General features: G+C 42.5%; 1 protein-coding gene across 1 annotated transcript; it reads left to right on the top strand.

Annotated features, from left to right (window-relative positions):
* Positions 1–5,214: 5,214 nt before the first annotated feature.
* On the top strand, positions 5,215–6,987 carry LOC139386993 (transcription factor HES-1-B-like). The gene is made up of 4 exons (XM_071132926.1): positions 5,215–5,537; positions 5,623–5,718; positions 5,858–5,945; positions 6,157–6,987. The coding sequence occupies exons 1-4, from the start codon at positions 5,430–5,432 to the stop codon at positions 6,657–6,659; spliced, it is 795 nt and encodes a 264-aa protein (XP_070989027.1). The 5' UTR covers positions 5,215–5,429; the 3' UTR covers positions 6,660–6,987.
* The last annotated feature ends 7,823 nt before the right edge of the window (positions 6,988–14,810 follow it).

The following is a 14,810-nucleotide window of genomic DNA, read 5'->3' as shown; positions in this document are numbered from 1 at the left end:
CAACATTAACAATGTCTACACTGTATTTCTGATCAATTTCATGTTATTTTAATGGACAAAAAAGTAGCTTTTCTTTCAAAAACAAGGACATTTCTAATTGACCTCAAACTTTTGAACGGTAGTGTATGTTCTTAACATTTTGTACACTTAGTGTGTATATGTATACTGTATAATGGTGTGAAATACACAGTATGGACAGTAAATGAATAGAAAGGGTGTGTAAAGCAGTAGTTATATAGGATGAGCCTTGACTAGAATACAGTATATACATATTAAGTGGGTAAAACAGTATGGAAACATTATTAAAGTGACCTGTGTTCAATGACTATGTAGAACAGGGGGGTACGAGGGGAATGTTGGGGAATAAGAGATTTGAAGTTTAGGTTTGACATAAATTATGACACCAATTAAAGTCCCAAAATGTTGAAGTACATTTAAAAAGTCTGATATTTTGCTTGGTGTCACTTTAAACATGTTCACATAGTAACACAGCCATTTTAAAAGTGCAGTGCTTTTAATCTAACATGCATTTTTTTTGTCTTACAGGAATTATACATGAAAAGATTGTTGAAGTCTCAACCCATCCATTAATGTTAAGATATCCCCTGTCTGATTCCCAGTAGATAGATAGCAATAGGAGACGTCTCTTGGCCACTTGAAACCAGTTCCTTCTTGTTTGGGTATTGACTCACTTTGCCAAAATGGCTGATCAGATTTTCAAGCCTGACATCTTGAACTGACCCTATCAATCAGGTTATTCAAGTTATTGAGTTTATCGGTGGTGGGGTGGGGGGGATCTTATGACATTGCCAGCAGTAAGAGTTGAGTTCTATTTACAAAAAGACAAGGGCTGTAGCTTTCAAATTATACGTGACTTTCTATTTTCTAACTAAAACTTTTTTGGGGGGTTACCACCCAAAACTCGCCAGACCCTGTACCGTGTCCAAAACAACCAATAAGAGTTTAACTGGTTTAACAGGATCCCGAGTGGCACAGCAGTCTAAGGCACTACATCTCAGGGCTAGAGTCGTCACTACGGACCCTGGATTCATCCCAGGTTCGATCACTGGCTGATCACAACTGGTCGTGATCGGGAGTCCTATAGGGCGGCGCGCAATTGGCCCAGCGTGGTCTGGGTTATGGGAGGGTTTGGTCAGGGTAGGGCATCTTTGTAAATAAGAATTTGTTCTTAACTGACTTGCCTAGTTAAATAAAGGTTAATAACATTTTTAAAAAATTAAAAACTAGGTAGATTGCTACACACACTTGACAGTTGACCCACATCACAAGCCGTGCATGTTTGGATACCGGGCGCTCAATCTCCGTACAGGGCAGATTGGAAAAAGGCACAATCAGGTGGACGGGAGCTCTGTTTAGTACAGATCAATAAAGAGGGTGGGGGTGGTGAACTTGACGACGTCACTACAACTTGGGGGCAGTGGGTTCAGAACAACAACAACAAAAACTGTATACAAAAATGACAAGTTATACCACTACCCAAAAGGGCACTTGGCAAAGGGGAAGGAAGTTGGGAAGTACCCTATCTGTGCACATGCCTGCTCAATTTCCTTTGAAAGGAAGGACCTAAAGTTAAATAAGACTGAAGTCTCATTGCCTTTGCTCCAAGTTGAAGTTCTCTAAATGCTGGCTTTTTAAGATGTCAAGATGCAATCCGGGATCTTAAGCACAAAATATTCATAACATATTGTATGAATTGAATTCGTAACATATCGTACGAAATGGATGACGTAGTATACAACTGGATGACATAGTACACACAAAACAGGGACCAGTTTTGGCTCATGAGCACCACTTTCAAAACTACTGGCTGAAATTATACAAATGTTCTGGAGCATCGCTTTAAGGCTAAAGGAAGGAGACAGATGGTGGCTTGTTGTGGTCCGAGGAATTGCAAAATGCCCGTTGCTTCTTTCATTATGCCACAAGACTGTTTGCCCTTTGAGCTAAAGCCTAGACATTGCTCTAGGAGCTAACGCAAGTCCTCAGGTTTCAGGCAAGGTTACTCACCATGTGAGCATGTCTTGCTAACTGAACCAACCCTGTTTCATTAGGATTGATCTCTTCACGTCTGATTATCATAGAGGGTTGGAGAGAAATCCCACAGAGTTAAAGAAACTGGAAAACACAACCTTTGTTTTCAATCGCTTTTCTTATCTTCTGGAGCTTTAATCTTATAGCCTCTCCTTTTCATCCCCGCCTCCAATCAATTCTACCATATTTTTGGGATGGATGGTGACCATGGAGACCAGTGATTTCCCATCATCAAGCCTCTCCCCCCCTCCCATTCCCGCTATTGATACCTCCCCCTTTTTTTTGTCCAAATAAAACAAAGCGTGGTGCTGAATGGGCTCTGAGGTAGGTAAATGTATTCAGTGACATCAGCCAGGACGATTCTATTCTGCCGGACTCCCTGTACCATTTGTTTCCAGCCTTGTCTGAGGGCCGGACACTCTGTTGGGCCCATTGTCCCCCGTGTATTCCACACAGGCCCGCAATTAATGGAGGCCTTGTCTAAGGCTTCTGGAGCAGAAACTTCTGCTGGGGAGGGGGACAAAAGGCGGGCGGGCAATAGCCAGGAGTTGCTATAGGAGGCCCCCCCCTTCTTTAAGAGGTTCTCAAAGGGAGGAGGTGGGGAGAACAAGCGGAGGCCCTGGTGAGATGTTTAAGTGATCCCTCTGTCCCCATCTGGCTGGCCTCGCTCTCTGTGTCACACAGCCCAGTTAAAAAGGGACGAGTCCCGGGATTTGGTGATTGAGATGGCCATTCCACAGTCGATTTTCCTTGGCATGACAGCAGTGGGGAGAATATGTAGGGCGGCCCGTCTCAAACCAGATGAACGTGGAGGTTAGTGTCAAAAATACTGGCAATGAGCAAACAATGAGCAAACAACCCAGGGTGCGGTCTTTGTTTAAATGTAACGTTACGGACACAACATGTCACTCTTCATCGCCAGTCATTGACGTGAACAAAGCGCCATACTGGTTCGGGGGAATGCGGTCAAGTAGCAATATACTTTCTTTAAATATTTCCACAAGGTCCAAGGTTATCCTAATCTGTGCCGGTCCAACTCAACCGCCCCTTCTGTTATGGGTTGTTATCAGACACTGTTTTCCCTCAATAGCTTTCAAACCCCCCTCAAATGGCGACCTGAGCCTCTGTTCCTCTCTCTCCTCTGTGTTTCCCACACTGATACTGATCTGGAGTGTGCCATAAAGCACCGTTATAGATCACGGTGCACAATAAAGACACGTCTCCAGTCGGACCAGCAGGCTTATTGAGCATGGAGCTGATTAGGGGCAACACATCGCCTCCTCCCCTTCTATCCTGCATCCTCCCTCTCCCTGTTGTCTTGTCCCAGAACCCATAACCCTTGTTTGTGAAAGGAAGAAGAATTGTAATTAATGAAAAAAAACAGGATCCCCTCTGGACACCTAAATCTTCACAGTAAACGATGTAGCCTTTAGAACAGGGCGCTCCAATGCTGTTCCTGGAGAGGTAACGTCCTGTAGGTTTTTTCATTCCAACCCTAATCTAGTGCACCTGATTCTAATAAGGAGCTGGTTTATCAGCTGCGTCAGGTTAGTTATAACTGGGGTTGGAGTGAAAACCTAGTGGAGGGTAGCGCTCCAGGAACAGTGTTGAGAGAACACTGCTTTAGAAGATACTCACAGAGAAAGGCCCCTGTGAGAATCCTCTTTTCAGCGTTGAATCCGGTTTCGTGAAAAACGTACAACCGGGGTAATTTTACACACTGGTGTAAAACATTGGACATGAATAGAAAATCCATGACGACGTCTCTGGCTATTGGCTCATTTTCGTGTCCACAATTTCTTCTGTGTTTTTTTTAGGTCAGTCTTTGGTGCTTTATTTTTGTTCATATTGTTAAGAAAGAATTTGAGGATACAGATGACAAGTTTCTTCCACGATACGGGCCCATACAGACCCTGACCTAGCCTCGGGGTCATTTGAGCTGAAAGGTATTAGGAGCTTTAGAAAGGAGACGTTAGGGCGCCTGAAGTCTGTCAAGAAGGTGAGAGTGAGAGCCACCTGGTAATCTTCTCCTCTATGGTGACAGTTCATGTCATCTGCATGCTAAGACCGAGATGTGAAGGTCATTGAGTACAACATCAGTTGTCAGTTACATACATGGGATGGTAGTTTACAGAATATTGTCTTTACAGACATGATGACCGAAGAAAAAACGTATTCATTTGGTGTACTTTAAATATGCTATTTAATGTTTAACATACTAAAATAAACAGAGAGTATTTTGAACATTAAAACAAACTGTTTCTATTTCATTATGAACTACTCACTTTTGGATCAATTAACCCGGGCTTAAATTGGAGACCAATACAGTCCAATACAGGTATTTATTTAACCTTAATTGACTGTTACCAATAACTAAAACCTTCATATTTCAGCAACACATTTTATAAAATGTAACCTGTTGTATTTGTTGATCATATATACAGATGTAGGATCTTATTCTGATCACTTTTTTGTTGCTGAGAATTATCCTGCAGAGCAGACTTAGTGTATTTTCATTTGTAAAAGTCTTCTGAAGTTTGCAATTTCCACTCTTAAAATGTCAGACTTGATTTGCTATAAAGAAAAATGTAACAAACCCTACCGAAAAAAAATCCATTAATTATAATCCACATAATAATTCACATTTCCTGCTGCTGCAAGATCCTTTTCCTGCTGTAGTAGCACACTGGCTCAAATTAAGATCCTACATCTGTACTGCCCTACCAAGCAAAAAGGCAGTAACTGCTCATAGCATAAAATTATTTGATTTACCTTAGTTTCACAGTAACTTTATGCAATTACTGCTAGCATAACCCAAATGTTCTCCAGAACACAATACAATAGAGGCAGGATACTTGTCCACATGATTAAGCATGCATTTCATGTAAGCAAAAATTACATTTACTAATTTTCGACCAAATGAGCAGTTACTGCCTTTTTGCTTGGTAGGTCAGTGTAGTAGTGTGCTGTGGACCACTGTCTCACACACAAGACACCAGATAGCCAATGCAAGGCCTCCTTACACGAGCCAACCTCATCCCTGGCAACGTGTCCCGCGCGCTCATTGGTAGAAAGTTGCAGTGGAAATAAAACTTTGGGACATTTCACACGAGCCGTTCGCGTGCAGCCTCCTCTATAAATACGACCGGGGGTGAAAGTAACAGTGTTGACTTGTTATCAACACCGCACTGATAGGACTTTACCTCAGCTATAGCCACATTAAGATAAACGCCTAGAACGAACTGCGTTGGTCAGAAAAAGTGCATAACCGGTGTTTGAATATTACTCAATAGGCTGGACTTTCTTTAACAATAGTGAGACATTAAAAAGGATTTGCTTAAATTGGCTGGACGATTGTGGGATATTAAAACTTGAAGATGCCAGCTGATATTTCGGAGAAAACATCCCCATCCTCTGTCGCAGCCACTCCGTCGAGGGTCAGTGGAACTCCGGATAAACCAAGGACTGCCTCAGAGCACAGAAAGGTACAAAAATACACCGAAAGAAAACTATTGTTTTTTATATGTCAATTGTTTTGTTTTTCATTATTAACATGTTTTGTGTTTTAAGTCCTCAAAGCCAATTATGGAGAAGAGAAGACGTGCGCGAATCAATGATAGCCTTGGTCAGCTAAAGACCCTCATCTTGGATGCACTAAAAAAAGATGTACGTTTTTTTTATATGGCAATTACCATATTCCATGTAGACATTTATGTCGACGACATATGCTTATATCGTTATGGACTGGAAAGAAACTCAAATAGATTATTAATCATGTGTCATTTTCTTCTTGATGTCTATTTAGAGCTCGAGACATTCGAAGCTCGAGAAGGCGGACATCCTTGAGATGACTGTGAAGCATCTTAGGAATATGCAGCGTCTCCAAATGACTGGTAGGTTTTTTTTTATCTCTAATTGATTAGTCATTCTAGACTTGCATAAATATAATCTGGCTGTGCCCATTTGGCACGCACCGCAGTTCCCACGGTCGTACATTTACCCAAGTTTACCAAAGCTATTGATAGACCTACTTAGTATTATATAATTCGATTGTAATGATTTTCTGAACAATATATCCTCAAATATATGTTTTTGACTTTACAGCAGCTATAAGCAGGGATCCATCAGTCTTTGGCAAGTACAGAGCGGGATTCAGCGAATGCATGAGTGAAGTCACCCGTTTTATGTCCACGTGTGGAGGGGTGAACACGGAGATCAGGTCTCGACTTCTCAGCCACTTAGCCGGCTGTGTGTCACAGATAAACACCGTAAACTTCTCAACTCAATGCCAGATCCCCACCTACCCTCCGCATCCATTGCTTGCCCAAGCCATTGCGCAAATCCCAAGTGCATCTCCTCAGTTAAATGGAATAATGCCTTGCAAAAGTGGCTCCCCTATCAACCTCACATCAGAAATGGCTAAATTATACAGTGGACTTCAGATTGTGCCGGGGGCGACAGATGGACAATTCGCTATTCTGATTCCAAGCGTGGCTCTTACGCATACGAGTGCGCCAAACGCGATACATGGCAATCCAGCACTTGCGGTGCCTGTGTCACTTGTTGCGCCTCCCGTCACCGCAGACTCCGTGTGGAGACCATGGTAGGGTCACTGCGTGCATTAAGGACTTTTACGCACGATGACGCATTTTTTTTACGGGAAGTATTCCGTCAGATATGACTTTTAAAAAATATTTTCGTATAGGCTGTTCAAAGCAAGACTCAAAAGTGATGTTTACGCACATGTTGTTATTCTTTGATGGAGGATACAGTTCACCGTTCCATTTTTTTTTCTATTTGTATGTCAGTGATGTCATGAATATGTTATTGTTGTGATGCTAAATGGAAAATCAATAGATTCTTTAAATGCAATTGAAATGTTTAACACCTCCAACTGGTCACATCTTACTTACATTAAAAAAATAATTGTCTATCCTTGCCCTAGTGATGTGCTGTGATTGATGACCCTATCAAGGCTTATTTAAACCACATAATGACATTCGGATCTCGAGCTATGCATCGAGGAAAGCTCCCAACTACTGTCAAGCAAACTCCTCAAGTACTTCCATATCTGAACATCTACCTTCCCATCCAACATCACCTCTGAGCTATCATTGATCGATGAAGGAGCATGCAGGAATTCTAACTCTGATTTAAGATTCAAGCCATACAGGCTACACCAAACCCATGGACATGTTCTAGTGCTTTAACTTTACATTTACACAAGCAGCCCAATTCTGATCTTTTGCCCAATAACGCTGCCTTTCTCCACCACCAAAGTGTTATCTTCCCATCTGAATCCTATTTAGCCTCATCTGTCTTGCCCCCCCCCCGGGCTGGGAATAAATAGCTCCCAGATGAGGTAAGGAACCCGAGAGATCGGGAGAACGACTTTCAGCCAACAGACAGATGACCAGGTTAGGGGCGGGGGGAGGCGGGAAGCCCGTTTGACACGCGCAGGGCTGCCTGCCGGTGAGGAAATGCTGACTCACAGGAAAGGGGCTGAACACGGGGAGGGAGGGATTAAGGGTGGGAGAGAGTGGAGATGGCCAGACAAAATGCTCTTAGCTTGTTAGTGACACCCTCCATGCGTGCTGTTTCTCCAGGTAGAGGTTACCAGTGGGCACAGATCTAACATCCGAGTGAGGGGATATACGAATGCGAAAGTAGCGCCAAGCTACTGTGTACTACTTTAAATTCATGAGGTTTGGGTGTTAAATTATGTGCTCTTCATTCTTTAGCATTTTTTTTGTTAAAACACTAGGTATGCTTTTAAATTGGAATGAGTGGTAAGAATATATTGTAATGAAACAGCAAGGAGCAGGTCTCGAGCCCGAGATCCGGCGCGCTATCGACTGTCGCAAAAGCATGCTCGTGCGGCAGAGTCGAATTCCGCGCTTATAAACCCAGGGTCGTTACACTATATAAAATAAGTAGAGGTATGAAGGTTTTGCTCCCCAAGGTATCACACAATGTTCCTGCTCAAATCATTATTGACACTTGTGACTGTGAGTCAAGCTTGCCATTAAGCTTAAAGGGATACTCCTCCACAAAATCACAATACATTTTTAAAGTAACTGGATGGTGCAAATCAGACTTGTAGCTAAAGTATTCAATGTGGCCTAAAGCCCTGTTTGATTTACACACAGGAAGTGCATGTTTGGGCATAGGATCTTGACGGCTTTCGCTTAGTGACAGGCTGGGGAATAGCGCTGCTGTCCATTTTGCGGCCTGTCAGCCAGCTAATGGAGTGACTAGGGCCATGGGAAGAGCTTGACCAGGGGTCACAGGTGCCTGTCACTCTGCCTCACAGGACTGGAATAGCCGTTTGTGGCATGACAATGACCATAGGATTTGGCAAGACAGCACAAACAGATTTGGGACCAGCAAGGACTGGACAGCTTCAATAGAGCATGCAGACCGATTCAAAATAATAATTTAAAAAACAGTTTCACTATAGGACACCCTTTTAAAAACAGGAAGAAGGTAAAGCTGGCATAAAATGAGAGAATAATCGGTCTAACCTCTAATTCTGCATTTTACCTCCATGGGCGCAGACACCAGTGCATAGTGTTTGAAGTGATACAGTGCAATTGGGCAGCTTTTTCACACTTTTAGAATATAACCCCTAGACAAGGCAAGTTACATAACTACGTCCTATCATACAAGTTATTTTCATTATCAAACAACTTTTAAATGTTTAATTGCCCATCCACCTCTTCTGAGGACAAAAGTAACTTTGTGATGTTTTTGTTTTTACAGCTTTTTTTGTTACATATATATTTTACACATATTTCACATACATGGTACTTTTATACACAGCATTTACATAACAAATATATTGTTTTTTATATATACACATTACATTTGGATAGATAATAATGTATACCGGAGATGTCTGAGTACTATCTATAGTGTTTTCAGTAATAACTATTACCAATCATGAGCTTTTTAATCCCACCCCTCAGCTACTCTCAGCCATCCCACCTATTGCCGTAGACCACCCTTTTTTGATTATCAAACAACTTTCTAAATCAGCATATTTTCAACACGGAAACACAGCACATTTCCTCTCTCTTCCCATGTAGTTTGTCAGTCGAACCCACTCTCGCACACAATGCTGTCAATTAAGTTGTCTCTGTTTTTCCCAAACCCAGCACCCTGGCAATGTGTATGAGCCCTAAAAGCGAAATAGAGCCTCCCTTATCAGGACCGGACCATTGAGAAAGGGCCCCACAATACAAAAACAAAGGCGGGCCCCCAGTGGCTCAATGGCCCCTCTCTTTGTAGCTCTCTCACTCTTCATAGAGGGCCCTGCTCTTGTTTATCCAGAAGGAGATTTAATGGTCCGCAGGAGGGAGGACCATGCTGTCACTTTCACCAATGCTGAGACTGGAGGCTCATTGTTGAGTATCTCCTAAAGCTCCTGTAAGGCCCCGTTAAGGCCAGGCTACTCTCTTCAGAGACAAGAGAGGTCCGCTACTGAAGCTCCTAACAGTTTGAGTTTCATCTAGCCTATCGCCTGCTCCTCTCTAAAAACCCGTTCCACGGGCCACCTGATGTATAACGGATGCATTTAGAGTGGTGTTGGGTGGAGGCCGGCCCTGTATTCAACAACAGCTGATGGTCTCTCTGTATCGACACTGTTTACCAGTGTTAGCTAAGACACTCTCATTCTTCTAATTTCTCCTCCTTCCTGCCCTCTTTTTTCTTCTATTCTAGGCCTTCCCTTACGCCCCCTCGGTTTGATGCCCATTTTTTTCCCCCATACCGCCTCAAAGGAAGGATGACAAGCATTAAGTTAGCTCAAGCTGGCCCCTCAGTGTGATCATTGATTGATGAGCCATTGGTCACAAAGACCGTGACACGGTGAGAGGAACCCTGCTATGGGAAATCTTCTTGACATGTACCGGAAACATCCACTGTGACCGCCTCTATGTTGAATTGGCCTGTATTGTTCTTGGGGGCAGTAAGAATGTATTCCAAGGGTGAACTCTGTGAGCAAATAGTTCACATCCGATGGCTATGCTAAACAAACGCATAGATTATGCACTTGACATCAGTGGTGAATGAATTCAGATATGTGTGAACTAGAGAATGGCCCTTTATCACTCATCCTATTCTCTTCCCACTGGGTAAAAACTGGTCGAATCAATGTTGTTTCCTTGTAATTTCAACCCAAGAAATCGATGCGGTGATGTTTACTCAATGTGGAAAACTGATTAGATTTTCAAAAAGTAATCAATGTAAGGGCATTTTTTCTCTTTTTCACCCAACCTTTTAAATTAGATCTGATGATACGTTTTAAAAAAAAAATTCCAATCAGATTAGTTGAAATCTCAACCCAAATTTAAATCAAAACTAGCCGTTGAACTGACGTCTGTGCCCAGTGGGTTGTCTTTGAGTTACGAGTTTGTTATTGGAAAAAGAGACACAATCTGCTTAAACTAATAACACGCAAACAATTATTCGTTTTCATGTCTTCATTGAACACACCGTGTAAACATTCACAGTGCAGGGTGGGAAAAGTATGTGAACCCTTGGATTTAATAGCTGGTTGACCCTCCTTTGGCAGCAATAACCTCAACCAAACGTTTTCTGTAGTTGCGACTCAGACCTGCACAACGGTCAGGAGGAATTTTGGACCATTCCTCTTCACAAAACTGTTTCAGTTCAGCAATATTCTTGGAATGTCTGGTGTGAGCTGCTCTCTTGAGGTCATGCCACAGCATCTCAATCAGGTTGAGGTCAGGACTCTGACTGGGCCACTCCAGAAGGCATATTTTCTTCTGTTGAAGCCATTCTGTGTTTTGGGTCGTTGTCCTGTTGCATCACCCAACTTCTGTTGAGCTTCAATTGGCGGACAGATAGCCTAACATTCTCCTGAAAAATGTCTTGATAAACTTGGGAATTCATTTTTACGTCAACGATAGCAAATTGTCAAGGCCCTGAGGCAGCAAAGCAGCCCCAAACCATGATGCTCCCTCCACCATACTTTACAGTTGGGATGAGGTTTTGATGTTGGTGTGCTGTCCCCTTTTTCTCCACACATAGTGTTGTGTGTTCCTTCCAAACAACTCAACTGTAGTTTCATCTGTCCACAGAATATTTTTCCAATAGTGCTGTGGAACATCCAGGTGCACTTTTTCAAACTTCAGATGTGCAGCAATTTTTGGGGGGACAGCAGTGGCTTCTTCCATGGAGTCCTCGCATGAATACCATTCTTATTTAGTGTTTTACGTATCGTAGACTCGACAACAGAGATGTTAGCATGCTCCAGAGATTTCTGTAAGTCTTTAGCTGACACTCTAGGATTCTTCTTAACCTCATTGAGCATTCTGCGCTGTGCTCTTGCAGTCATCTTTGCAGGACGGCCACTCCTAGGGAGAGTAGCAACAGTGCTGAACTTTCTCCATTCATAGACAATTAGTCTTACTGTGGACTGATGAACATCAAGGCTTTTAGAGATGCTTTTGTAACCCTTTCCAGTTTTATGCAAGTCAACAATTCTTAATCTTATGTTTTCTGAGATCTATTTTGTTCAAGGCATGGTGCACATCAGGCAATGCTTCTTGTGAATAGGAAACTCACATTTTGTGAGTGTTTTTATAGGCAAGGCAGCTCTAACCAACATCTCCAATCTCATCTCATTGATTGGACTCCAGGTTAGCTGACTCCTGACGACAATTAGCTTTTGGAGAGGTCATTAGCCTAGGGGGTTCACATACTTTTTCCAACCTACACTGTGAATGTTTAAATTATGTATATAATATAGACAAGAAAAATACAATCATTTGTGCATTATTTCTTTAAGCATACTATGTTTGTCTATTGTTGTGACTTAGATGAAGATCAGATCAAATTGATGACCAATTTATGCAGAAATCCAGGTAATTCCAAAGGGTTCACATACTTTTTCTTGCCACTGTATACACGCATAAAGAGTCTCAGACTATGAGTGCTGATCTAAGATCATGTCCCCCTTGGCTATAGTATCTTATTCATCATTATCTAAAAGTCAAAACTGATCTTAGATCAGCACTACTACTCACATTTTGAAGGTCCTGAGACATGTTTCTTAGCTTTTAGACATGGCTTTTGGATTGAGCCAAGTGGCAACATGACAACCTGAAATCGCAATAATTGCATTTTTCACCATAGATAAGACTACTGATGTCAGATATTTAAATCAAGGAAATTACTACTGTACTACATCACCTGCTACCAGATCTTCAAAGCTGTTGACTTTGGTGTCTGCAGGTCTTGTTACTCCCTTCTGTTCCTGCTACACTTGGCTCTCTGCCCACATGGGGTTATGACCAGCACCATAAAGATGAACTTTCACTGCAGGTGTCCCTTTAAAGTGAGATAGCCCCATAACTGGGGGTTGGTTCAGTTACAGACTTGACCTTTTGAGCTGATTGGGTGGATGGGATTAGAAACTGAAGAACCATGTGTGAGGCATCTGGGGGTGATCATTGAGAGGGCTTGCTAAAGTTATGGGGATTTTAGGGATGTTTATGTGTGTGTGTGTGTGTGTGTGTGTGTGTGTGTGTGTGTGTGTGTGTGTGTGTTGGGGGGTTGGTGGAGAGGTTCACACAGACTTGTGGATGCCTGACCTAAAATATTGCAGGCCTGTTGCACCCCTCCGCCTCCCCTGGACATCGAGGGAAGCCCTGCCTATGCCTTCAGATCCCTCCTGGACTCCCGATGTCGTGGGGGTCGGCTTCAGTACCTAGTGGACTGGGAGGGGTACGGTCCAGAGGAGCGGCGTTGGGTTCTGGTGGACGACATTCTAGATCCCAACATCAACCAAGATTTCCACCTTCACAGTCCGGACCGGCCCACTCCTCACCCTTGGAGCCATCCCCGAGCAAGGTCCCGTGACTGGAGCCACGCATTGGGGGTGCTGTCAAATCTACTCCCACTCCGGCGCTCGACGTTGCCAGTTTACTAACCACCAGTCATGGCAACCTTTCATGACGCACACCTGGCAACCCTCATTACGCACACTTGCGCCTGGACTTCGTCACTACCCTGATTACTTCCCCTTAATCTAGCACTCCCTAGCATCACTTCTCAGGCAGTATTGGATTAGTTTTCATGTCGACGCTTCTCTAGTTTTTGTAACTCTCCATGTTCGTTATTATTAAACTCACCATCTACACCTGCTTCCTAACTCCCTGCGTCTACTTTACAACTGAGGCATTTGTGAAAATTCTATAGCAATATAGAGGGAAAACGGTCTTGCATTTGGACAATTATTAGACTGCAGTAAATAAAACAGAATAAAAACATCTGTCTTTTCCTGGTCCAGATTCTACACAGACCGGTGCGCAATAGCCAATCAGAGCTAAATTTGGCCTTTATACAAACACTTTGAACTGGACTGTGTGTTTACAGGCTGTTGAAACAGCGCAACTATAGACCATTGGAACACATTGGTTAAAGCTACGAAATACACCTGAATGGATTTCTGCAAATCTGTAAATACCAAGGGAGTCCTCTTAGATTTGTGAACATTACAGTCCAATTGATCTAACAACAATTAAAAAGGTTGAACTCAAATCTAACGAAGGAACATTATACGTATAAACCCCCTCAAACTTTTTCAGCTAGTTGCCGTCAAAAATTCACTGATAGACAGTGAGGAATTGTAACCTCCTCATCCTTCTGCAGCTTGCCTGCAAATGCATGCTTGTCCAAGCCAAGCACCCAAGCTAACTGGCTAAAGTTGGCTAGTTTGCTAGCTAGCTACTTCCAGACACAAATGAGAGAACACCTCACTCTTACCATTTTACTTGCCGTAGCAAAACTGGTTAGGCTGTTTACATGTTATCTAGAGCATTCTTGACTAACGATTACTTTTTTTTTGCCTACGTTTACTGACACCTGTCATATTCAGCGGGTGTTACGCGTTCATAAATTCATCAGTTGTTCTGCGATCTGGCACACTCAGACGAGAGTGCTCTGAAATCGGAGTAGATAGCCAGAGTGAATTTGCGAATGCAAGATATATGTTAACTGGGTAAGTCGTTCAAGTTGTTGCTAGCTAACCAAATGACACCTGCATCTACAGCTGTGTGTAGCCACCAAAAAACTAAGAGAGGAAAATGTCAGTCACTCACCCACCCCTCCAATAGCATGACATGACATCCTCCTAGCAGCTATCTAGCTAACGTTACGCTCCGTGCTTTTAGCTTGCTACATAAATAGATACGCTAGTCTACTAGCTATGTTATGAATGACTTGTGATCATTGCCCTTGCTAGTTTGATTGTATTGACATTCCCAGCCTTAGTTACATTTGTCTGTTTTTGTGCAGAATATTGAGTCATTGAAACTTAAACAGTGCATCCCGAATAGAGGAAGCAAACAATGTACCAGGCCAGCTGTGATGTACAACCTGATAGTAATATTTTTGGGACTACCAAGAAATGTATTGGTGAATTATATGAATCATGCATTGAACTGCATCCAATGCCAACAATGCCTTAGTGGGTGTACGTCACTGAACGTTGAGTCAAATAGAACCTATTTTTAAAACCTTTTATAAAGTTGGTTTTGTAGCATAAACTGGAAATTTTATATTTTTTAACAATATTATGATTGTCTGTTTGTTTCATATCTGCAAAGTAGTCAACACGTTGTCAGTTCCACTTTAAACTTTAGGTCAGCGGTTACTTTGTATGCTAAACATAAAATGTTTTTTTTGCAATGGGAAGTAATAGTTGTACATTTTGATTGGGAAATCCTTAA

The sequence above is a fragment of the Oncorhynchus clarkii genome, chromosome 28, assembly GCF_045791955.1.
Source record: "Oncorhynchus clarkii lewisi isolate Uvic-CL-2024 chromosome 28, UVic_Ocla_1.0, whole genome shotgun sequence".
Taxonomy (NCBI): domain Eukaryota; kingdom Metazoa; phylum Chordata; class Actinopteri; order Salmoniformes; family Salmonidae; genus Oncorhynchus; species Oncorhynchus clarkii.
The sequence above is the reverse complement of the archived record's forward strand: the minus strand, read 5'-3'. Positions and strand labels throughout refer to the sequence as shown.